Source organism: Sphaerodactylus townsendi, linkage group LG04, assembly GCF_021028975.2.
Source record: "Sphaerodactylus townsendi isolate TG3544 linkage group LG04, MPM_Stown_v2.3, whole genome shotgun sequence".
NCBI lineage: Eukaryota > Metazoa > Chordata > Lepidosauria > Squamata > Sphaerodactylidae > Sphaerodactylus > Sphaerodactylus townsendi.
In genome coordinates this window covers 146,211,705-146,238,197 of record NC_059428.1, presented here as the reverse complement: position 1 = coordinate 146,238,197, position 26,493 = coordinate 146,211,705, and the positions used below count along the sequence as shown (strand labels likewise).

Here is a 26,493-nt window from a genome sequence, read left to right as displayed (position 1 = left end):
TCTTTATCAGACTGAACATTCCCTTCCTCTTTTCCAGACTAAACATTCCAAAGTATTTTCTCTTTTCCAGACTAAACATTCCCTTCCTCTTTTCTAGGCTAGACATTCCCAGGTTCTCATTGCAGACTAAACATTCCCAAGTCCCTTCTCTTATCTAAACATTCCCAAGTCTTTCCTCTTTTCCAGACTAGGGCTTCGTCTCCAGACCCCAATCATCCTCATCGGTCTCCACTGCAGCCACTCCAGTCTGTCCACCCCATTCTGTCATTCTACAGCCAGTGAGATTTTCTCAGCAGCAAACTCCACAACATATTTGGGAAGAACCCATTGTGGATGGGGCGGTATAAAAATCTAAATAATAGATAGATAGATAGATAGATAGATAGATAGATAGATAGATAGATAGATAGATAGATAGATAGATAGATAGATAGATAGATAGATAGATAGATAGATAGATAGATAGATAGATAGATAGATAGATAGATAGATAGATAGATAGATAGATAGATAGATAGATAGATAGATAGATAAAATAAGAAACCATTTTCCTCCCAAACGAATGCTGACAATCATCACCGCCTCTCTTATGCCACTCAAGAACCTTGCCGAAATGTCTATGCTGAATTACTCTGGCTTAATTTTTTAAAAACTCAATTTCTTTTTTTTCAATTTCCACTCCACACCTCCAAAAGATCGACTCAGTCTGGAGAAGGCAAAGGCCGGGGGTGCGGGGGGGGGGGGAGGTCAAGCCTCTCTACAGATTGGCAATTCTGAGCAACATAAACGACGGCATAAAAGAAGTCAACGTCTCGCTGATCGGGTTCAAGCCTTTCCCCACTGCTCGTATTCTCAATGACATAATCAGCAATTGATCTTGGGACTTCTAGCAGGGAAGTATGCTTAATGAAAAGAGACAGCGCCAGAATTAAGCAGAAGACACAGAGAGACAGCAGGGAGACTTGGAACAAGAGATTATACCGTCACCCGCATGTACACATCCCACAATGTTGGCAGGGATGCTTCTTAGCCGTACAATCCGACTTTTCTGACTCCCCTGCCGCACGGTTCCTACACAGCGGCGTCTCGGAAAATGTCCAACTTCTTGCCAGCAGTTCTTCATTCCGTTCATCTAGCTGAGTATCCCCCCCCACCCCACCCCGCCAACAAAATTTCTCGGAATTGATCAGGGACTGTTATCCAACTCTGCCCCTTCCCGCACAAACCTTTTGAAACACTGTGAGGCAGGAAATAAAATGTTTCCTCCATGGAGTTCCGCGTCGTCCTCGCCCCCCAAACGTTTTATTTGCAGCCTCGAAACATTTTAAATGCGTCCCTTTTAAAATTGATTTTCCGGTTGAAATGTTTGGAAAACATCTTCCGCTCCTGTGCGACCTACTGACTACATTCCCCACGCTTCTCTGCTGCCCTGAAATGTCTCCTCGGGGTCATTTTTCCAGCCCACTCCATTCCCCCCTGCCTGTTTATCTGCAGCATTATTCTGTTTATTCTTTTATCGAGGATATTGGGTCCTAGCCTGCTCCTCGGTTCTCCTTGACCTGTTGGACTGTGACCTGACTACGCTTGTACTTGCTGCCTGCTTGGCCCTGGGGGGGATCAGACCTGGCCACATCCCTGCCGCTAGCAGCACCCTGAGCAGGGCAATTCCTGATAAATACTTGAATGGGAGACCACCGTCGAACTCCAGGGTTGCAAACCACCTCTGTATGTCTCTTGTCTTGAACTGTACAGTCTAAGCTAGTCTAATCTTGTCAGAATTCAGAAGCTAAGTAGGTTGGTTCTGGTTAGTACTTGGATGGGAGACCACCGTCAAAGTCCAGGGTTGCTAGGCAGAGGTAGGCAATGGCAAACCACCTCTGTATGTCTCTTGTCTTGAACTGTACAGTCTAAGCTAGTCTAATCTTGTCAGAATTCAGAAGCTAAGTAGGTTGGTTCTGGTTAGTACTTGGATGGGAGACCACCGTCGAAGTCCACGGTTGCTAGGCAGAGGCAGGCAATGGCAAACCACCTCTGTATGTCTCTTGTCTTGAACTGTACAGTCTAAGCTAGTCCGATCTTGTCAGAATTCAGAAGCTAAGTAAGTTGGTTCTGGTTAGTACTTGAATGGGAGACCACCGTCAAAGTCCAGGATTGCTAGGCAGAGGCAGACGATGGCAAACCACCTCTGTTCGTCTCTTGCCTTGAAAACCCTACTGGGTCACCATAAATAGGCTGAGAACCTGGTGGGACTGTCTACCCCCAAAGAACTTCTCTACATGGCTTCAGCCCTTATTCTATCCAACTCCCCAACGTCTGCAGCCGAAACGTAACATGGCATCGCCCAGAGCAGGAAAAATCAAAGCCACGTGAACACTGCCACTCAAAACCAAAAAAAGAGAACAGAACTCTCAATTAATTTGGTTTCATTCCTGGACAACTTTTCAAGGTTAACTTGCGACGGCAACCAATGTCCTCTCTGCAGAGAGGAAAATGCTTAGAATATTCGGATATTCTGCTTAAAATGCAAACGCTGTTCCAAAAAAAAAATCAAAAAGCATGCCCCGGATGGATGCGAAATGACAAGAGCGGAGAAAACAGGGAACTATTCCCCGATCAATTTTTACAGATGATACGAAAGCCGTACACAAAAAAAAGAAGACTCTTGAAAAGGCTCTGCGGCCAACATTTCAGAGTGGAAAAAACAAACGTGTGGGAAACGTGGGAAAACAGGAAAATTAAGCCCGCCCGAGCGTGTGAGGGGAGATCGCATTATTAGGCAAGACAAAAGAAAGCAGAAAACAAAGACGAGGATGAAACTAAGAAAGGGTCCCAAGGAATTAAGGAACACGAAGAAGGACTGGAAGGAGGAAAAGGAGAATGAATGTTTCTACCCCATTCTTCTCTGCCTTTAAGAAGAATCAAGGCAGCAAACAAACTGCTTTCTCTTCCCCGCCCCACAACAGACACCTTGTGAGATAGGTGCGGCCGAGAGAGTTCTGAGAGAACTGTGTCTGGTCCAAGAGCCCCCATCAGGAACGTAGGAGCGGGGAAACAAATCCAGTCCACGAGATGAGAAGAAGAAGAAGAAGAAGAAGAAGAAGAAGAAGAAGAAGAAGAAGAAGAAGAAGAAGAAGAAGAAGAAGAAGAAGAAGAAGAAGAAGAAGAAGAAGAAGAAGAAGAAGAAGAAGAAGAAGAAGAAGAGTAATTTGGATTTATACCCCCCCTTTCTCTCCTGCAGGAGACTCAAAGGGGTTTACAATCTCCTTGCCCTTCCCCCCTCACAACAAACACCCTGTGAGGTGGATGGGGCTGAGAGAGCTCCGAGAAGCTGTGACTAGCCCAAGGTCACCCAGCTGGCGTGTGTGGGAGTGCACAAGCTAATCTGAATTCCCCAGATAAGCCTCCACAGCTCAGGCGGTAGAGCTGGGAATCAAACCCGGTTCCTCCAGATTAGATACACAAGCTCTTAACCTCCTACACCACTGCTGCTCCTACGCCACTGTTAGATAAGAGTCTAACACTCATGTGGAGGAGGAATCAAACCCTGCTTTCCGGATTAGAGTCTGCCGGTCGGAACCACTCCACCGCTCACTACACATGAAGACATGTTTATGTAAAACGATGCTGAGAGAAGTCACTTTCTACATTGCAACAGACTTGAGATACTTCAGTTTTCTGCAATCTGGATAATGTAGGTTCTGACGATCTGTGTGAAGGAAAACCCACGACTCTGTAATGGATTTAGGGTTTGCTGCCAACACCCCCGGGGCTTGCAAGAAGGACCTCCTGGCTTACTCAGCCCGGTAATCCTTGGAGGTGGATCCAATTTGCACCCTGCGGGTCTATCGGAATTTTTACAGTTCAACGCACATCAGAGGGGAAAGCTCTTGCCATAGATTCGACTACCCAGCAAGGAAGATAAAGCAAAACGGACCATCTAATCCAGATTTTAGCAAGCCATGGAGCAGATAACAGACATGAGATAACTAGAAAGACACACTGTGTCGGCAGCGACTGGAAAATAAAATACACAATCAGTAGAATCCACTGACACAAAAGAAATGTAAGGGATCTCCCATTTCCCGGCACAAGTGATCAGCGCCGATACGAGGGATCAAGAGGCGGAGAAGTAGATTCCTGACCCCAGAGGTTTCGGCTGGCCGAAAAGAAAGCCGAAAAGCAATTTGATCGAGGCCTGCAACTAACTACACAGGACAGAGACATCAGATAGGAGAAAGCAGCTCATGTCCATCAGACGCAGAGATACGCCACGGATTTAAGAACTGATAAGAAGAAGAGTTTGGATTTATATCCCCCCTTTCTCTCCTGCAGGAGACTCAAAGGGGCTTACAACCTCCTTGCCCTTCCCCCCTCACAACAAACACCCTGTGAGGTGGGTGGGGCTGAGAGAGCTCCGGAAAGCTGTGACTAGCCCAAGGTCACCCAGCTGGCGTGTGTGGGAGTGCACAGGCTAATCTGAATTCCCCAGATAAGCCTCCACAGCTCAGGCGGCAGAGCGGGGAATCAAACCCGGTTCCTCCAGATTAGATACACGAGCTCTTAACCTCCTACGCCACTGCTGCTCATAACAACGTATTATGAAACTCTGGGCCATTTAAACATCTTAGAGCCGTGGTGGCGAACCTTTGGCACTCCAGATGTTATGGACTACAATTCCCATCAGCCCCTGCCAATTGGCCATGCTGGCAGGGGCTGATGGGAATTGTAGTCCATAACATCTGGAGTGCCAAAGGTTCACCACCACTGTCTTAGAGGGAGTGCTTGAGGGGCCATTTGAAGGGCTTGAGGGAGTGGCCAGCCACAGTTCTCTCAGAACTCTCTTGGCCCGCGTGGGCAGGCTATGGCAAACCACCCCCCTCTTAACCATTAGCCCAGTGGTTATCAACCTTCCTAATGCCGTGACCCTTTCATACAGTTCCTCATGTTGTGGTGACCCCCAACACTAACATTCATCCATTTTACAGATGGAGAACACTGATGCAGAGAGTCTTAGACGACCCCTGTGAAAGGGCAGTTCGACCCCCCAAAGGGATCGCGACCCACAGGTTGAGAACCGCTGCACTAGCCAGCGTGGTGTATTGGTTAAGAGCAGGTGCATTCTAATCTGGAGAACTGGGTTTGATTCCCCACTTGAGCTGTGGAGGCTTATCTGGGGAACCGGATTAGCTTGTGCACTCCAACATATGCCAGCTGGGTGACCTTGGGCTCGTCACAGTTCTTCGGAGCTCTCTCAGCCCCACCTACCTCACAGGGCATTTGTGGTGGGGGGCAGGAGGGGAAAGGAGATTGTAAGTCCCTTTGAGTCTCCTAACAGGAGAGAAAGGGGGGCTATAAATCCAAACTCTTCTTCTTCTACGCTTTCAAACAATGCCAGTGGCTGTATTGTTAAACACCAAAAGAATTATGCTTTTATATCTGTGGGTAACACTGGAGTGTTTACCCCATTATATATTTGACTGTCTGCTGTACAAGGAACCCAAGGACGGGGTTCTTGCCAGGATAGTTTCTGGCTTAAGTGTCCTTCCCACTGCTGAGAAACTAATACTTCTCTTATCAGATGATGAATCCACTTCTCATCTGATGTCTTTATATGCTCTGGCAGCAAAGAAAATAAGGTCTAACGTGGGGTGCTGAGGGACCCGTCTTTTAAAGCTGATTTGCTACTGTTATGTTTTATAGGTCTGTTGCTGTGTGTTTTACTTCATGTCGCTGTATATTTTAGCCAGTGTTGGATATTTTAATTTACCGTGCATATTTATGATGTTTTTGAAACAACGCTTGATGGGTTTGTAATGGCCCGTGGCGAAGTACAAATAAAATTCATTCATTCACTGCGAGGATGAGATGACGGATCCCTGCCCCGAGGGTGCTTACACTAAAGTAGGAGAAAAAAGAAGGTTGAATTCATTCGGTTGCAGACAAATATGCACTCATTCCGTTAGGGGCATGGTTTTATCACGGAAGGGATGTTGAAGGACTGATGAGCCCAAATAAACTCAAAAATACACACGTTGCACTCTGGCTGTGTCTAATCTTATATATTAATCTTATATATAATTGAACAACTTAACACTTCTATTTGTATTTACATTTCCTTATTTCTCTGACAAAGTTCTTAAAGATACAGCATAAGTCTTCCAACTCTTATAACTAAACATAAATAATCACTTAGTCCATTCAATTCTTTGTTCAGAAACAAAACTTCAGTTCCATATAGTCCATATTCCAATTCTGTAGGTTCTACATAGAAACGTCTCGCGCCTATAGAACGTTTTTCGTGCGTCTTCCTCAGTATGCCAGTATGTTCAAACAACTTCCATCAGTTCTTTGAGGCTTCTAATGGGTATATCTGAAATTAAAATTACACAGATACATATATACTGAAATCAAAATTATGGACTAAGTGATTATTTATGTTTAGTTATAAGAGTTGGAAGATTTATGCTGTATCTTTAAGAACTTTGTCAGAGAAATAAGGAAATGTAAATACAAATAGAAGTGTTAAGTTGTTCAATTATATATAAGATTAATATATAAGATTAGACACAGCCAGAGTGCAACGTGTGTATTTTTGAGTTTATTTGGGCTAATGTTGACATTGCACTCTTAAAGATAGTGGTGATTGGAAGGACTGATGAGCCCATGGTTGGTCCGCGGAGGCTCTAAACTACTCTGAACTCGCATAAAGTTGGGAAATTTTTTCCGTGTGTGTGACAACGTTCAACACTTTACGCTTACCTTTGATTTCTGCTTCGTCGCCTCTGCAAGCGGTTCCGAGAGGCACAAACGTTCGTGCTGCATATATTCACACATCCTGGAAGAATTTGAAATCGCTGCCAGAGATCCAATTTGACTTTTAATTAACAGTAAGTTTGTTTAAGCTGATATGTCGCTAGCCTCTCTGCTCTTCCTCGGTAAGATAAACACAGCCCACATAATTCGCATTCAGGACCTGAGCGGCCGGACACTTTAATGAATGATTCGTTTGGTTCCTGTCTCGTAGCCGATATGGACGCCTGATGGTGCCAAAAATTAAAATTATAGTCTATCAGTCCTCATCTGCTCGAGGACACTATGCCACACTGACAGCCAATGGAATTGTCCGGGGGATAGTAGCTACGTGATTGCTTGCAACAATTAATCAATGCTCCTAAAAGATATATGTAACCAGCCTGCTATGTGTAACCAATGCCATTTGGAACATTCTTTCCTTGATCTTTACTTTATGGCTTCACACGCTTTGCAGATAACTAGGCTTCCCCTGACACTCTGGTCCCATGGGAAATAGAGAAGCATCCGTTATCTCATGGGGGCAGGAAGCCAGGTGGCTCTTTCATGCTATCTGCCGCTGACCTTGTTTTTCACAACTTCTTGGGAAACTGGGATGGGGGGAGACTCACTTTGGGGATAAAGGGTTTGGCAAAGCCCGTATTTGTTAGAACTGGTGTTGCTAAGCTTCAGTGTACGGATACTGAATCAATAAACGCTATTGATCAACAATACAGTCCACTTATTGGTTTGAGGTTCGGGATCTAACAGGAATTTAAGTGTTAACTGGTTGGCTGGCAGACTCCCAATGCAATTGTTTCCCAAAACAGTTCCAGAAAAGCCACATTAATTTCATTTTGATTTTCCCTCTCTTCAGGAATTGACAGTCAGAAAGAGTTAGATGTCAAAGGATTGTAAGCCCCTTTGAGTCTTCTTGAAGAAGAAGAAGAAGAAGAAGAAGAAGAAGAAGAAGAAGAAGAAGAAGAAGAAGAAGAAGAAGAAGAAGAAGAAGAAGAAGAAGAAGAAGAAGAAGAAGAAGAAGAAGAAGAAGAAGAAGAAGAAGAGGAGGAGGAGGAGTTTGGATTTATATCCCCCCTTTCTCTCCTGCAGGAGACTCAAAGGGGCTTACAATCTCCTTGCCCTTCCCCCCTCACAACAAACACCCTGTGAGGTGGGTGGGGCTGAGAGAGCTCCGAGAAGCTGTGACTAGCCCAAGGTCACCCAGCTGGCATGTGTGGGAGTGTACAGGCTAATCTGAATTCCCCAGATAAGCCTCCACAGCTCAGGCAGCAAAGCTGGGAATCAAACCCAGTTCCTCCAGATTAGATACATGAGCTCTTAACCTTCTACGCCACTGCTGCTCCTTGCAGGAAAGGGGGGATATAAATCCTCCTCCTCCTCCTCCTTTTTCTTCTTCTTCTTCCTCTTCTTCCAGAAGAGAAAGGGGAGGAACATAAATCCAAACTCTTCAGTTTTGACTTCCAGTTAACTCCACCTCGGTCTGTATTAATGGAATTAAAAGGCGGAGCCATTAAAAATGTTTTCGAGGTGAGCCTCCAATCATCGGCTTTATATCTTTTTACGATGATTGGAGCCGACGGCCAATGTGTCTCATTTGGCTTCCTGCCTTCCGCTGTCATTTCATTCCTCCCTCCCCGTTATCAGAGGGTGTTTGCTATGAAAAGGCCTGGCATTTTTGTATCCACTCGCTGTTTGGTATGCTGGGCCGCAAAGTCTCTCTGGGGACCGAGATCGCTCTACGCCGATAGCCTGGAGGAATGGCTGAAAAGCAAGAGATTTCGTCGGAGTGGGTTCAAGAGGAGAGACAAAATATGCCCAGAAATATATAAACAACCCCAGAACGAGGACACGGAGCCGCCGCATCCGAGCGTGCCTGCAATTCTTCGCCATCGTGGCCTCGTCTTTCCATTGCCGCACGGAGGCATGACCAGCAGCTCAGAGCCATTAACATGAGAACAATTAATTCTTCCCACCCATCCACTGAAAAACCAACCAACAGAAAACCCCAAGGGGCCAACATATGGGAGGAACAAGCAGAACTGCGCCATCGAATTTGTTCCAGCGCAAAGTTTGGTATCTTTACTAAGTCCTCTCCACAACACCCCCCCCCCTCGCCCCACTGTGACTGCAATCCTGACAGATTTACGCCCTTGTAAGGCACCTGGAATCAATGGGGCTGGAACAATGTTCAGTCTACTCGAAACAGGCGCTCCGAATCTACTTGTCAGGCAGTTCTAGGAACTCATTATCGAAGACGACAACCTTGCATTTGCAGAGGAAAATACACGGATCTTATCTCTGCAAACGCAAAGGTCAATTGCTTCTTCCTCTCGGTGTAGGGCGAACCCTAAGGAATGCAGATGCCTTTTCGAATGGAGGGAGAAACGTTACCTTCAGAGATCAGAACATGGCCTGCAAATCGGTCGGCATAATGAAGGGATCGGTTGCGGGGCAAAACCGAAAAGCATGTCAAGTTACAATAATCCCTGCTGACATGTCTAGGACCGAAAAACCCACAACAAACCAGTTAAGATCCTGGGCTAACAAGGGTCAGTTGACTGGGAAGTGCAAACCATTTGAAAAAGAGATAAGTTGAGGAATAGAATCATAGAGTAGGAAGAGACCCCCAAGGGCCATCAAGTCCAACCCCCTGCCATGCAGGAACACACAATCAAAGCACTCCTGACATATATTCACCCAGCCTCTGTTTGAAAACCTCCAAAGAAGGAGACTCCACCACTCTCCAAGGTAGTGCATTCCACTGTTGAACAGCCCTGATGGTCAGGAAGTTCTTCCTGATGTTTAGGTGGAATCTCTTTTCCTGCACCTTGAATCCACTACTCCTTGTCCTAGTCTCTGGAGCAGCAGAAAACAAGCTTGCTCCCTCTTCGACACGGCATCCCTTGAAATATTTAAACAGAGCTATCATGTCCCCCCTTAACCTTCGCTTCTCCAGACTAAACATCCCCAGCTCCCGAAGCCTCTCTTTGTAGGGCATGGATTCCAGACCTTTGACCATTTTGGTCGTCCTCCTCTGGACCTGTTCCAGCTGGTCAATAGCAACTGCTGTTGTTCCAGGGGAAGTTATAACGTTTTGTATATATTCTATTAACCTTCGTGTTCCAGTCCCTAGAGATTCGATAGAGACCTAGATAAAGAAATAAAAACAAGCTATGCCGGTACAGCAGCATTCGATAGTCATTTTTTGAGGTGGAAATACCATATGAATCTAGGGCATATGTTGTCAGAATGGGGTCAAGGAGAGCCTTCCACATAGCTAAGCAGAACGCTAGTTTTGTATATGGAGGCAACATCTAGGAACCTCCCCCATTTGCCAGCTTGATCCAGATCAGCAAGCCTGGATAGTAAACAACTTAAAAAAAGGTGTACCCAACATCGTGCCCATGGGTGACATGGCCCCCAATAACACCCGAATTGGCAGAGATTTTATTTCAGAAAATGGGAGGAGCAAGATGGGGCTCTTGTCTAGCACTGTTTCTGATAGGTCACTGGAGATCTGTGTAGATGTACAGATTAAATATTGCTTTGGAAGTAGCTGCTACAGCCCCCTAATAGTGATGCGATATTGGACTATTCCCTGCGCCCAGTAACACAAAATGTACTTCTCTCTCTTCTTTCCCCCCACACTTGGACTTCCTCTGTGTGACTCAGCTTCCTACGGCAACCATTTTGTGGCTGACTCCGCCCCCTGCGGCAGCCATTTTGTGGTTGCGCCCGCTATACTGTGTCAGAATTCCAAAGGTGCCAACAAGATCGCAAAGATTGGGGGTTCTGTCTTAGAAGGTCGGAAACATCCCGACGGTTCAGCCCTGTCGCATCACAAAGAAATGGCACTCCGCCCCCCTCCAAAATTGTTCTTCTGAATATTTATGCCTCGCATACAGACCGTGTAGCGGTGGTTATAAAATAATCCCTCTCACACAGAGAGACATTCTGACTATTCGTTCTCTTTCTTATGCCTTTCTCTTCTCCATTTTGGGAAACAGATTCTTTTTTTTCTTTTCAAAAAAAGCCTTTGTTCCAGTGTCCAAGTTGTTTGTAAAACAGCCCTCTACGCAAGAAATGAGAGCCACGTCGGAGAACACAGTAATGAAACAGTGCAGAAAACAGATAGTCATACATATGTATACCTAAGACCTTTCTCCACCCGTTCTGTCACCTGCAATACTCGAGGTTGCCAAGAAATGCAGTGAAATAAATGTCTGAAAATGGTTCCTGTGTGAATATCTCTCTGACTTAGAAAAGGAGGTCTGGGAATCAGGAACAGACCTTGGACAGCTCCCTTGGTCAAAAATGGTGGCCCAAAATGCAATTCCACGCTACCCCGTGTTATGGGGGACAGGATAAGTCAGGGTCCAAAGAAACAGGCTCTCCGTCTTACGCTGAATAGAATCTTATTTTTGATGCACGGTTTACCTGTCTGGGAGTGCAAGGTGGAGTGGGGGGGGGGAATGTGTGTTACTGTTAACCACAGCTCACCGTGATAAAAGGTGGCACTTACATTTAACAGCGCCCGGGGATAGAGCGCCACGCGGGTTATGCTATTTTTGGCAGGATGCGCTCAGAACTGGATTTACGTTTTCCAGTCCTCCGAGGACATCACCCTTCGCACATGAGCAAACAACACCCCGGAAATAAACGCCATTTTCATTTCCCCCCCCCCCCATCCCCATAATACAGCCACAGAGAAATGAGCTGACGCTTGGGAATATAATGGCAAGAGAGCCAGCGAAGTGTAATTGTTAAGGCATTGGAATAGGATCCAGGAAACGCAGGTTTGACTCCCCACTTTCTCATGAAACTTGTTGGGTGACGACAGACAGACAGACAGACAGACAGACAGACAGACAGACAGACAGACAGACAGACAGACAGACAGACAGACAGACAGAGCCAGCGTGGTGTAGTGGTTAAGAGCAGGTGCAGTTTAATCTGGAGAACTGGGTTTGATTCCCCGCTCTGCCGCCTGAGCTGTGGAGGCTGATCTGGGGAACCAAATTAGCTTGTGCACTCCAACACATGCCAGCTGGGTGACCTTGGGCTAGTCACAGCTTCTCGGAGCTCTTTCAGCCCCACCCACCTCACAGGGTGTTTGTTGTGAGGGGGAAAGGGCAAGGAGATTGTCAGCCCCTTTGAGTCTCCTGCAGGAGAGAAAGGAGAGATATAAACCCAAACTCCTCCTCCTCCTCCTCCACCTCCTCCTTCTTCGTCCAAAAATCAGAATTTTGGTTGTGGGGCATTTTATACCTGAGAAAATATCAGACACGCAATTTGTGTGGAGTCTCTTTTTGTGGTTGCCAGACAACAGGCCTGAAGCGACAAGCTTTGCATTCTTATCCAATTATGTATGTCAAACTACAGTCTCCTCTGCAAGCACAGCTCTATGAAAAAGGATTTCCTCGTTTAGCGGTATAAATGAAATGAATACATGAACTCATATTACCTATTTGGCCTGTAAAGATTCTGAAGAGTTTTCCTTTTTTTAAAAAAACAAAACAAAACACATCTATCCGCAGATGCTAATAAACACCTAACCCACTGACAGTGTAGGTCGGAGCTGTGGTTCCAACCGTCAGCTCATGTAGGATTACATTATCCCAAGATGAAACCAAACACGAAACACCCACACACATACAGAGAATACATCAATGAGATAGATAGATGCATGGAGTTATAAAACAGACAGACTGACTGACTGACTGGCAGACAGTTAAGAACATAAGAACACAAGAACAAGCCAGCTGGATCAGACCAGAGTCCATCTAGTCCAGCTCTCTGCTACTCGCAGTGGCCCACCAGGTGCCTTTGGGAGCTCACGTGCAGGAGGTGAAAGCAATGGCCTTCTGCGGCTGTTGCTCCCGATCACCTGGTCTGTTAAGGCATTTGCAATCTCAGATCAAAGAGGATCAAGATTGGTAGCCACATAGATCTAGACTTCTCCCTCCATCAATCTGTCCAAAGCCCCCCTTTTAAAGCTAGTATCCAGGTGAGTTGGCCATCACCACCTCCTGTGGCAGCATATTCCAAACACTACCAATCGTACGCCAGTTAAGCGTGAAGAAGTGTTTCCTTTTATTAGTCCTAATTCTTCCCCCCAGCATTTTCAATGGATGCCCCCTGGTTCTAGTATTGTGAGAAAGAGAGAAAAATTTCTCTCTGTCAACATTTTCTACCCCATGCATCATTTTATAGACTTCAATCATATCCCCCCTCAGCCGTCTCCTCTCCAAACTAAAGAGTCCCAAACGCTGCAGCCTCTCCTCATAAGGAAGGTGCTCCAGTCCCTCAATCATCCTTGTTGTCCTTCTCTGCACTTTTTAGCTAGAATAGATGAATGGATGGACAGACACCCAGACACACTATCAGACCAGCAATATATTTCCCTTGTGATGTTTTGTCCACCTCGTCCAAAAAGGGAGGTCAAGCCTTGAAAGGAGCAAAAAAACAAATGGGAAGGGATCAACTCAATACTTAATTGGTTCTGGTGGGTTTTCCGGGCTGTGTGGCCGTGGTCTGGTACTTAATTGCTGGCAATTGGGAGTTGGGAGACCAACGACAGTGGGTGTCCTCAGCAAAGGGCCCGGTGGAACGTCTCTGTCGCACAGGCCCTGCAAAACCATTTTGAGTTTCCACAGGACCCTGGAGTCCACTGACAGAGAGTCCCACCTGGGCTTTTTAGAGGCAGACCCCAAGCACAAAAGTGTGAGCAGTCTCAAAAAAAAGGCCACGGTTGAGGAAAAGCCTGCCAGATCTTCCCGAAGGGGATAATCGCTCCTCCCGTATTGAAAGACAAAATGGTGGGCGTTTCAGAAGCAATCTCTTAAAAAGTCCCAAAAGTATCTTCTTTTTCCTGTCTTTCTGTAAACAAAATAATGGAATTCACAACAGGGAAAAGCGTATATAAAGTGGGTTCCTCGCCGTTAAATGAGGAAACCGCAAGACCGCCACTCAACCCCCTGTGACGGGATGTGGAAGAAAGGATGATTTTTCAAAGTGCAGTTCCATCCGTTATTGTTTACCTTGCAGAGTGAGGAAGAATCCTACGAGTAGGAGAAGCTACTCTGATTGGCTTAACGGCTAGAGCAGGGGTAGGGAACCTTTAACGCTCAAAGAGCCATTTGGACCCATTTTCCACGGGAAAAGAAAACACTTGGAGCAGCAAATAATTTTTGACATTTAAAATAAAGATAACACTATACGTATATAGGGGTTTTTTTACCTTTTACTCCGCTCATTCTGAGAAGCGCATGGATTCGCCCGCCCTGCTGCCTGCAGGGCGGGCAAGGATGAAGCTGGCAGCTCGGCCTCACCGGCCGCCGGGAAAGCGCCCACCCTGCTCCAATGGGGCGGGCGAGAGGGGAAGCCCGCGGTGTGGCCCAGCCGACCGTGGGCAGTTGGTGCGCTTCATTCTGCTACCTGCAGGGTGCGAGGTGCAAGGATGGGGCCGGCGGCTCGGCTCGTGGAGCCACAGTGCAAGGGCAGAAGAGCCGCATGCGGCTCTCGAGCCGCAGGTTCCCTACCCCTGGGCTAGAGGATGCCGAGAGAGAGAAGGATATCTCCCTGAGTAAAACTACCAGAGAGGTGTTTTGGATTGTGAAGATCATGAAGTGAACAGCTATTTTGTCTTTGACAAAACACAACAACTGCGAGGAAAGTAGTGGCAATCAGTGTGATTTTTGCCTTGAATTGCGGTGCCCAGAACTGTACACAATATTCCAGGTGAGGTCTACCCAATGCAGAATAGAGAGGTCCAATTACATCCCTTGATCTAAGCACTTTACTCCTATTGATACAGCCCAGAATCGCATTGGCCTTCTTGGCCGCCGCATCACACTGCTGACTCATGTTCCGTTTGTGGTCTACTAAGACTCCCAGATCCCTTTTGCATGTAGTGTTGTCAAGCCAGGTGTCCCCCATCCTATATCTGTGCATTCCAATTTTCTTACATTTATCTCTGCTGAAATGTATTTTGTTTGTTTTGGCCCAGCTCTCTAATCTGTCCAGGTCCTTTTGAATTCTGACTCTGTAACTTCTGCTTGCCCAAACCCATCAACCTGTTAGAAAATCCCTCTCTACTTCTTGTTCATGACAGAATTGCATTTTCTTTCCAAAAGCTCAGAACTTCCAACATGGAAGGAAGGTGGCTGTAATACTGTCACCAGTCGTGATGAAGATGATCTTCTGTGGTGAGTTTGGTGGGACCCCTCTTTACAGTGGAGTTTTAAAGAACAATCAGAAACAGGCTTATATATATCTCAGGTGGTATTTACCCTTACCTATTTGGAGATGCTCCAGAAAAAAGTAAAGTTGATCGCACAAAGACCAGCACTGTGATCACATAGAATCAGAAAGGCTAGAAACATCGAACAGAAGGCTGAGGAAAAGTTGAACACAGGAAATGCTTAACAGATTAGTCCTCTTGGGTGGGAAGATCAGTTAACACTTCTGGTTGGATCACATCCCTCTCAGTCACAGGTTGACAGAGTCACCTTTCATCCAGCTTCCTATTTCCCAGGAAAAGGAAACCAAACAGGGAGGTTGGGATAACTGATAGATGAGCACCCCACCCCCCCAAAAAATGAATCTTGTTTTCCAACCTCTATACCATCATTAATTTGTACCACTGGCTTGTCGGTGTGGGCAGTAAATTTTTTCCTAACCACACAATATCGTTTCCTGGTCCCTCATCCGAATGAAAAGCTTATCATTCTGCAATGTGGGTCGAAGGACTGAGAGGATCTGATCTCTTTCGGGCCCTCCTGTTACAAGTTCTGGTCGCCGCATCTCAAAAAGGATATTGAGGAGATAGAAAAAGTGCAGAGAAGGGCAACAAGGATGATTGAGGGACTGGAGCACCTTCCCTATGAGGAGAGGCTGCAGCGTTTGGGACTCTTTAGTTTGGAGAGGAGACGGCTGAGGGGGGATATGATTGAAGTCTATAAAATTATGCATGGGGTAGAAAATGTTGACAGAGAGAAATTTTTCTCTCTTTCTCACAATACTAGCACCAGGGGGCATTAATTGAAAATGCCGGGGGGAAGAATTAGGACTAATAAAAGGAAACACTTCTTCACGCAACGTGTGATTGGTGTTTGGAATATGCTGCCACAGGAGGTGGTGATGGCCACTAACCTGGATAGCTTTAAAAGGTGCTTGGACAGATTGATGAAGTCGATTTATGGCTACCAATCTTGATCCTCTTTGATCTGAGATTGCAAATGCCTTAACAGACCAGGTGATCGGGAGCAACAGCCGCAGAAGGCCATTGCTTTCACCTCCTGCAGGTGAGCTCCCAAAGGCACCTGGTGGGCCACTGCGAGTAGCAGAGAGCTGGACTAGATGGACTCTGGTCTGATCCAGCTGGCTTGTTCTTATGTTCTTATGTCCAAACCAATGACTTCACGGAATCTCTCGTGTTCGTTTCTGGGCAAACCTGGGAACTATCAACCTTTATTCATCACCTCTCTCTGGCTAATCCTCCTCATTCGGGATCAAAACTACAATTCCACCGCACCTTAAAATGCTGATAAATATCAAGCATGTTTCTCGGTCTGGGAACGTTCTGAAGGTGAGGTCTCCTGAGCTCAAAGATAAAACTAATTTTTTTTTCAAAAAATATATCCCAGTTGAAACGAGTTCGAGGGTGTCGCTCCTCTAATCAGCTACGGAAAAAAAAGAGAACAGGAGTAATTTGAATGAGGGGAAGTTCTTTCTCTGTCCCCGAGCATATGGATCCAATTAAGTCACGTGGCCGCTGACTTTAAATACAGCTTGCTTCAAGGAGCCACAGGGAAACTTGAAGGATCTCTCTTCCCTCTTCAATGCCAGGGAGGAGAGCAGGAAAGAGAAGGGAGGCCTATTAACATAAGGAACTCTTCACTCCCAGCCCCGTTGCCTGCAAACACGGGGATCCTGGGAGAAATGAATGCTAATTGAGCACTCTTCAAAAGATTTTCCTCCAAGAAACCCTGGTGTTCGGATTCCATCTTTTCTTTCCTGGCGTCAAGTTGCCAGCTCTTTCGAGGACAGGGGTGGGGGTTTTCAGGGGGGGACGATGGGAGAAGTAGCAGAAGAGGGCAAAGGCTTCGAAAGCAATCGAAAGCTAAGCCACTTCTCCGAACGAGTGGCAGACACTCCGACAGCCAATTGCACGGTAAAAAAAAAAAGTCACGCCAGGCCCTTTTCAATCTGGCAGAAATAGCTGAAACAGAAACACCGATTCTGGGGGGAGAGGAAGAACTTTAGAGAATCTCGGGGACAATTTCCCCTCACCGCTCCCCCCCCCCCTTGTATTCCCCTTTCCAAGCCTCCCACCCTTTCCAGACTCTTCTGGGAAGGAGCAGCATTGGCGAAGAGCAGGTGCACACTAATCTGGAGAACAGGGTTTGACTCCCCGCTCTGCCACGAGCTGCGGAGGCTTATCTGGGTAACTAGATCAGCCTGTGCACTCCAACACATGAAGCCAGCTAGGTGACCTTGGGCGAGTCACAGTTCTTCGGAGCTCTCTCAGCCCCACCCACCTCACAGGGTGTTTGTGGTGAGGGGGGAAGGGAAAGGAGATTGAGTCTCCTTACAGGAGAGAAAGGGAGGGATATGAATCCAAACTACTACTCCTGTCTATCCGGTAACCTGTGGTTTTTATTAGCAGTAAAGATTTGAACAGTGAGTAATATCCATGGCGCAGTCGGCTGTAGGGATGAAGGGAAATCAATGCAGCCTGCAGCTACACGTCGAAAGCTGGGGGGGGGGGGGGTGGAAGCAAGGGGGGAGCAGAAGAGAATGGCTGTGGAGGCGGACAGTGCCTCCAGCCATAATTCAAATTGTCCCCCCACGCAAGCTGGGAGCACGGAAGGATGTCAGGTATTATCCATGCAGCCGAGCATAATTGTCAATATCTCAATTTCAACGCTGGGTAATATCAGAGAGGGAGAAAACTCTGTTTCCCCCCCGCCGCTTTCGCTGCTTCCAACTTTGTGCAAGATGACGCCAGGCGTCGCAACACTGGTCGGCATTCAGGACCCAAAGCCATACCTGGATCTCGCGCCAGAGCGAGATTCGAATCCAGTACCACCTGAAAAGCTAACAAGATTTTCAAGGCAGAAGCTTCTACCAGCCAACATTCCATATGTGATAGGTATCGAGCCTGAAGCCAATAAACGGACTCTGTGTTGATGATCAGTCGCGTTTATTGATAAGCGTCAGAGCACCAAAGCTTGGCAAAGTCATTTCTGATGAAACTGACATTTGCCATCCCCTCCCTCCCTCCCTCCCTCCCTCCCTCCCTCCCTCCCTCCCTCCCTCCCTCCCTTCCTTCCTTCCTTCGTTTATTAAATTTCTATACCGCCCCATCCCTGAAGGGCTCTGGGCGGTGTACAGCATAAAAACCATACAGTATCAGATAAAAACTACTACTAATCAATAAAACTCACTAAAACTCCATATAGACAGTGGTTAATACAGTTAAATAATTAAACAGTTAAATAATTAAATAAGAGGCGTCCAGAAAATCCACCTTTAAAACCTTCCCCAAAGAGGGAGGACAGCGGGCCCCTCAATATGAGGGTTACCCTGATGTAAAACAACACAGCGAGCGAAGAGGGGGCACCACCATCAGCGGCTGGACACTCCAAAGGCCCGGTGGAACAACTCAGTCTTACAGGCCCTGCGGAACTCGCCAAGGTCCTGCAGGGCCTGACAGCTGGAGGAAGGGTGTTCCACCAGGCCGGGGCCAGAGCTGTAAAAGCCCTGGCCCGCGTGGAGGCCAGCCGCATCATTGAGGGGCCGGGATCCACCAGCAAATTGGCCTCTGCTGAATGCGAAAGGAGGAGGTCGGCGCCAATGAGACCCTCTCCCACACCAGCGGCTGGAAATCCCCAGCCTCCCCCTCACGGCCCAGCCAGAGGACCTCCGTCTTCGATGGATTTATCCTATTCATAGTCCCCCTGCCTCCCATTTTCCTGTGAAATATTGTTATAGTGATAGAGGCTTGTGTGCCCCCACGCAATAGCGGAAACAATCTTGGTTCTCATGAGACCAAAGTGTTAGAGGAAGCCTAGTTATCTACAAAACGTGTGAAGCCATAAAGTTCAAGATGGCAGTCGTAACACATAGCAGGCTGTTTACATATATGGTGTAGCAGCATTGATTTGTAGTTTTAAGCAATTCCACTGAGTAAGGAATGCATCTCAATCACACAGATACAATCCTCCTGACATTTCGTCAGACAGGGAACCTTCATTCTCGATTTCACCCTGGAAATCTTGCTGGTCTTTAAGATGGTACCGAATTCAAATCTCGCTCTGTCCCGTCCAGGTGTTTCTTAGTGTCAGAAAGACAGCTGTGCTAGTCTTTAGCAGAATAACCTACAGTAGAACAGCTAGCTTTGAATCCAGTCCGTTTTTGAGACACTGGCGCCTTGATTTTGACCCAGAAACCCGCCGGAAATGAGTGCAGCTGCTTCAAAATAAGCGGAACGGGTGTAGACTATGATGCATCTGTTAACAGCCTGGAAAGCTGCATTCTGGAACTTTCTGAAGCATCATCGGGGCGGCCCCGGGCAGAGCAAACTGTAGTAGACAATTCGGAGCAAATTTGCAACCTCTGAATTTGGAGATTCTCTTTAGTCACTAGAGAAATCTCCACCAGGTCAAGCTTAAATGTCTTTTCCACACACACACACACAAACACAAACACACACACAGAGGCAACAAAGGCTACAAAGGCTACAAAGGCAAACACCTGTTTATTGCATACTACTTCAACGGTTCTATACTTACAGTACTGGGCACTACAGCCTTTAAAAAATCCCAAAAGGAAACCCAGAGCATTAATTTGCTGCCGCACCACTCTTAGCCTCGTAATCGGTTCATAATACGCTCTTTTCATTCCTTTTATTTATCGTGCCCTTTGTGAAAAGCAACACATTTCCAAGTTAAGCGTCCGAAACTGTTTGGCTAATGCAAAGATGCTCACAGAGAGAGAACAAGAAGAAGGGTTTGGATGTGTATCTCCCCCCTTTCTCTCCTGTAGGAGACTCAAAGGGGCTTACAATCTCCTTTCCCTTCCCCCCTCACAACAAACACCCTGTGAGGTGGGTGAGGCTGAGAGAGCTCCGAAGAGCTGTGACTGGCCCAAGGTCACCCACCTGGCATGTGTGGCGGTGCACAAGCTAATCTGATTCACCAGATAAGCCTCCACAGCTCAGGCGGCAGAGCAGGGAATCAAACCCGGTTTCTCCAGATTAGAGTCCACCTGCTCTTAACCACTACGCCACTGCTGCTCCTTCTCGCAAAGGAATTCAGTGGCAGGGGCGGCTCATGTCACAACCTGGGGCTCTCACACGTGGTCGTGCACATCGGTGTGTGTCAAGTGAGGAAGCCAACCTCCAGGCCGGGGCTAGAGATCTCCAAGAATGACAGCTGATCTCCAGGAAGCACGTCACTTCCGGAGGCCAGATGCTACGATACGTCACGGATTCCATCTCAAACCCACCCGAAATTCCCCCAAATCTGCCCCCAAATCTTCAGGTATTTCCCAGACTGAAGCTAGCAGCATCGGCTAGAGCTGAATGATTCCTTCCATGAAGAAGAAGAAGAAGAAGAAGAAGAAGAAGAAGAAGAAGAAGAAGAAGAAGAAGAAGAAGAAGAAGAAGAAGAAGAAGAAGAAGAAGAAGAAGAAGAAGAAGAAGAAGAAGAAGAAGAAGAAGAAGAAGAAGAAGAAGAAGAAGAAGAGGAAGAAGAAGAAGAAGAAGAAGAAGAAGAAGAAGAAGAAGAAGAAGAAGAAGAAGAAGAAGAAGAAGAAGAAGAAGAAGAAGAAGAAGAAGAAGAAGAAGAAGAAGAAGAAGAAGAAGAAGAAGAAGAAGAAGAATTTTGGATTTATATCCCCCCTTTCTCTCCTGCAGGAGACTCAAAGGGGCTTACAAACTCCTTACCCTCCCCCCTCACAACAAACACCCTTGAAGGTGGGGCTGAGAGAGCTCCAAGAAGCTGTGACTAGCCCAAGGTCACCCAGCTGGCATGTGTGGGAGTGCACAGGCTGATCTGAATTCCCCAGATAAGCCTCCACAGCTTAGGCAGCTGAGTGGGGAATCAAACCCGGTTCCTCCAGATTAGACACACAAGCTCTTAACCTCCTACGCCACTGCTGCATAATGTTACAAGCATACCGGATATTTTATGGCCCGAGGCAGAATCTTAACAACAGCAATGTATTAATAAGGTGTCCAATGATATTAAACTGGAGGTGACAATTTGCTGGTTTTAATGAGACCCAAATGGTGCCAAGATTAGACTGAATTCGGAAGAACTGGCGAGCTAAGCAGGGCCGGCTGGGCTCAGCACTTGGATGGGAGACCCCGGTGGCAGACAAAGGCTGCTACGTAGAGGCAGGCAACATCAAACCACCTCTGCTCGCACCGTGCCTTAACCCCGTGCTTCGATTGTGTGATCCTGCATGGCAGGGGGTTGGACTGGATGGCGCTTGGGGTCTCTTCCAACTTTATGATTCTATGATTCTAAGTCCAACCCCCTGCCAGGCAGGAACACATCATCAAAGCACTCCTGACAGATGGCCATCCAGCCTCTCTTTAAAAACCTCCAAAGAAGGAGACTCCACCACACTCCGAGGTAGTACATTCCACTGTCGAAGAGGCCTGACTGTCAGGAAGGGTAGACATATCCCTCTGATAGGGGGTCAGTGAGGACGGGATCGTCATGAGAGCAGGCCGCGTGACAACAGACTCATGAAAAAGGAAGAGCAATGCCAAGGGGGTCAGGAACAGGAAATGCAAGCCACGCACAAGAAAGCCTTAACCCCGTGCTTCGATTGTTTCTCCCTGCATTGCAGGGGGTTGGACTAGATGGCCCTTGGGGTCTCTCCCAACTCTATGATTCTATGATCCTATGACTCTTATCTGGTGAACTGGATTTGTTTCCCTGTTCCTCCACATGTAGCCTTGCGCCAATCACGGTTCTTTTCAAATCCCTCAGTCACACCTGCCTCACAAGGTATCCACTGTGGGAACAGGGAAGGAAAGGAGTTTATCAGCTGCCTTAACATGCCTGACAGGAGGAAAAAGGCAGGGTTTAAATCGAAACTCCTCTTCTTCTTTGTCTTCCTCTCCAGGCTAAAGTTAACCAGCTCCTGAACCTTTATCCACAGATCATTAAATAGATATTTCTTGCACAAAACAGCCCTTGGGTACCTGCTTGGAGCCAGCCCTGTTGACGTTGTTGGGGAATGTAACATTTTATTGCATTTGTATGCAAACAGCAGCCTTGGAATTAGGTTGCTCTGAAGCAGACGCAAATGCCAGCCCCTCAAGACACCGGCCGATGCTTTCCCGTTTTCTGGCATCTCCACAGCACTCAGCGTGCTATCGATTCCCAAATAATGTTCAATAATTGTAATTAGGCCTGAGCTATTTGGTAGCCTGCCTCAAACTCCCTCGCTGGACAAAATAAGATGTTCCTTGGCTGTGCCGGCACACTTCTTCGATTAAAAAAGCTCTCGATGACGAAGAAGAGGCTTTGAAAATAGCACACTTTATTGACAAGTAGAATCATAGAATCATAGAGTTGGAAGAGACCGCCAAGGGCCATCCAGTCCAACCCCCTTGCAATGCAGGAACACACAATCAAAGCACTCTCCAAGGCAGTGCATTCCACTGTCGAACAGCCCTGACAGTCCGGAAGTTCTACCTAATGTTTAGGTGGAATCTCTTTTCCTGCACCTTGAATCCATTACTTCGTGTCCTAGTCTCTGCGGCAGCTGTCCATGGTGCTGAACTCTTGGCCCTAGCCTAGTTCATAGAATCATAGAGTTGGAAGAGACCCCCAGGGCCATCAAGTCCAACCCCCTTGCAATGCAGGAACACACAATCAAAGCACTCCTGACAGATGGCCATCCAGCCTCTCTTTAAAAGCCACCAAAGAAGGAGACTCCACCACACTCTGAAGCAGTGAGCTCCACTGTCGAACAGCCCTTGTTGACAGGAAGTTTTTCCTGATGTTTAGGTGGAATTGCTTTTCCTTCACCTTGAACCCATGACTCCTGGTCCTAGTCTCTGGAGCAGCAGAAAACAAGCTCGCTCCCTCACCAACATGCCATCCCTTCAAATATCTAAACATGGCTATCATGTCACCCCTTAACCTTCTCTCCACCCAACTGAACATCCCCAGCTCCCTAAGTCTCTCCTCGTAGGGCACGGATTCCAGACCTTTGACCATTTTGGTTGCCCTCCTCTGGACCCGTTCCACTGTGAAAGGACAGCTATCTCCAAATGCAGGCGTTGTATGCAATATGAAACAATTTGGCTTGGAACCGTCAAGGCGGGAAGGACGATCCTTTGGAGACCGGGCATCCAAACCCCAAACCAACAGCGGCATCAGCTTCCGAAGACAGCGACCCAATTAAAACAGAGCCAGGTGACAGGCTTCATGGGAAACGTGCCTCCGCGTCAGGGCTGATTTCAGATCCCCCGTATTATCAAAGATGTCACTCCCCCGCCCCCCGCCCTATTCAGGGATCGGCATTAAAAAGAGAAATTTGATTCGCCTCTAATAGGTGTCAAGAGAAAAATCAATGGCCCGTCTCAAATCTGGGTAATTTCAAGCCGAGCATTAAAAACACATCCATGCACACAAACCCACGACAAGGATTATTATAGAGCCGAATGGCGTTATGCGCGGCACATCTGAGAGAAGGAAGACAGACAACGGGGCTGTTCGACAGGACGGGGTTTGATTTAACGCGCAGGTGGCTGAGGTTCTTCTCAAGCGGTTCCATCAAAGAGCAGGCACCTTATGCGGCTCGCTTGGCAAGCAGCGTTACAGAAAAGAAGGAACAAAGTGAGCCGGCTGCGCTGTGCCGCTGTCCTCTCGCCCTCCCTCCCATTCGTCCGTGAAGACCAACTGCGTACAGAAGGTATGGATGATGTTCTTGCGGCTCCGTTCTGAGGACAACCTCTCACCGCCTCTGCAAAGCTCACTGTGTTAGCAAAGAGGAGGTTACAAGGGTGTGTAGCCCACTCCCCTCAAGGAGCTAGTGTATCATAGACTAAAATTCACTTCCAACTAGAGTTCTTAGCCACCAGGATTCTCCCAGAATTTAAACTGATGTCCAGATAGCAAACGTCAGCTCTCCTTGATAAAATGGCCGCTTTGGCAGGTGGCCTCTAACAGTTGAGGCCCCGCCCCTCTTCAAACCCCGCCCTCCCCTAGCTCCGCCCCAAAATCTCCAAGAATTCGGAAGTAGCCATCCTGTTCTGCCTGAGACAAAGATATCCACATCAAGGTGCTCTGTTGATTTCAAGAATATGGAGGAACCACATAAAAGGTCTTCTAGATGGTTATCAAACTCATGCACCACCAAGCCCAGCTTCTGGATTGTTCCAAAACAGCCCTGGCGTATTAAACAGAAGCACACACGTTTGTTGTTTACAATAGTCACATGAACCTTACAAGAAAGACTAAACTGTATTCTGGCTCTAAAAGAATCTTCAGAAAAGCGTCCAGGGAAGGCGTCTCTTCGCTTACGGAAAAGCAAGAGGAGTCCGAATTTTCACACGGAACGGGATCGCGCGTGAACTACGGAACAGCTACGCGAAGAGAGAATCCAGTCAGCTGGACCTTGAAGGACCGGGATCAAGTTCAGATCAGCCACGGATTCACAAGGGGGAGACGTGGGTGAGTCACTTTTCTTCTCAGACTCAGTTCCCCACCTGCAAAACGGGAAGAACAGTGTCCTTCACAGGCCCACTGAACACACGAATGAGTCAGGATTGGTAAATTAGTTCACACCCTTAAGGAAGCGAACATGGTTACATTTATTATAGGGAAAAAGCCACAAACCCAGATATTCTAATATCAAACTCATGCCCTCCGTTCTGTGTAAGCAATGGTTCAACGCATTCAGATCTAACCCCTTGTTTTTCAGATGTAACCCCTTATGGTTCAACGCATTCAGATTTAACCCCTTATAGCAGGAGGCAAGCTCAAATACAGGGTATTTTATCCAGGATAATTGTGTGTGTGTGGTGGGGGGGGGGGGGTCATCCCAGTCCAATGAATTAAATAATTTGCCCTCTTCGACAGAATGAATTTGACCATAAGAACGGAACGCAGCATATCTGAGAAAATCGGACGGGCAGAATGCGCAAAGGAACAAACAGAATGTATTGCCATGGGTCGGGAAGAGGGGGTGGCACACAGCTAACTTTTCCAAGGATTCGAGAAATGCATGGAAGAAGATCCTTTCAACACCAGTGGGAGAAACGCCTCTGGTTTGGGTGACCAGATGCAAAGTAACTACTAGTGCAGGAAAGAAGTAATGGGTCACCACAACTGGAACCCTGGGGGAAGGGGGGATTTGCTCAGGCAACGACTCTGGCCAAAAGCAACCAAAGGCAGTCCACTGAGCAAGAGCGAGTGTCGAGAGATCGGACGAAGGGAGCTTTTGGTTCTCGAAAGCTCAATCCCCTGAAAATCTGGTCGGTCTTTTGAGTTGCCGAAAATTCGTCTTAGCTTGACTTCACGAAGCCAAGTCTGGAATGAAGGGGCGATTCAACTTTCTTCCATACAATCAGGAGGTGGGGAGGCACGAAACAGAAGAAGACACAAATAGAGGAACTCCCCGCAGCCCATAAGGGTGTTTATTCAGTCAAATCCGCCTTCCCCGTCTTTTTGCTATTTGCCCGCTACTCACCTGAAGGGTTATCTCATCCAGTTTCACCTCCAGGGATTTCTTCTCCCCTTCTAACCGGCTCCGTTCAGCTTCCAGCTCCTCAACCTTCAACCTAGGGGGCAAAACAGAGGAAAAACCCTTAATAAACTTCTCTGTTGCTATAAAACCTATTAAACATGGCTTAGTGGCCTCTGTCTACAAACCAGTCTCTTTTAGACAACCCAGGCCGAAACAAAAGGCATTTCGGAGTGTCTATTTTAAACTGTAAGCAAAGCCAGATTCAGCAAGCCTCTGGGATGCTTAATTTTCTGTCTTGATGGCTGGGTTGTCCGGATGCATTTCTTCAGAGCTCTCTCAGCCCAACCTACCTCACAGGGTGTTTGTTGTGAGGGGGGGAAGGGAAAGGAGATTGTAAGCGCCTTTGAGTCTACATACAGGGGAGAAAGAGGGGATATAAATCCAAACTACTCCTCCTTCTCCTTCTCCTCCTCCTCCTCCTCCTCCTCTCCTTCTTCTTCTTCTTCTTGTACTAGCCCCACCACCCTGCCCCTTTAACAGAGACGGCTGTGAACACGAAGCAGGATTTCATTGTGAAGATGGCGTCGGATCCCTTGAAGGCGTTTCCCCCTCTCCCTTGCAACAGATGTAAGTGGAAATTACACAAGAAACAAAGTGTGCTCCGAAGGCATAAAAATGCAGCATTTTCGAAGGCACTCTCCCTGCAACCCTCTGAGAGCTTTCCTGCCGAGAGGCAAGATCTCAGCCAGGTAGTCATTGTTCCAAATGGTGGTGTTGGGTTGTTGTTGTTTTTATTCAGTTTTTCAGGGTTTTTTTTCCAGCAGCTTTGCACAAGCAGGCCTGGAAAAGGATGCATTGAAAGCAGGTGTCGTGGTCCCAGACTCGGTCAGTGAGTAATCCTCAGAGGAAGGGTACTAGCAGGAAGAGTGCTACCCAGCCTCACCAGATCCCCAACTGGTTAAT

The 26,493-nt window shown here is 47.2% G+C and overlaps 1 protein-coding gene across 1 annotated transcript in view; it reads right to left on the bottom strand.

Moving 5' to 3' along the window:
- The window catches only part of LOC125430561 (mitotic spindle assembly checkpoint protein MAD1-like), a 283,288-nt gene that overhangs the window by 160,611 nt on the left and 96,184 nt on the right, over positions 1–26,493 (bottom strand). Inside the window, exon 5 of the mRNA XM_048492541.1 lies at positions 25,534–25,624. Coding sequence (XP_048348498.1) covers positions 25,534–25,624 — 91 coding nt within the window. The remainder of the gene's footprint in view (positions 1–25,533; positions 25,625–26,493) is intronic.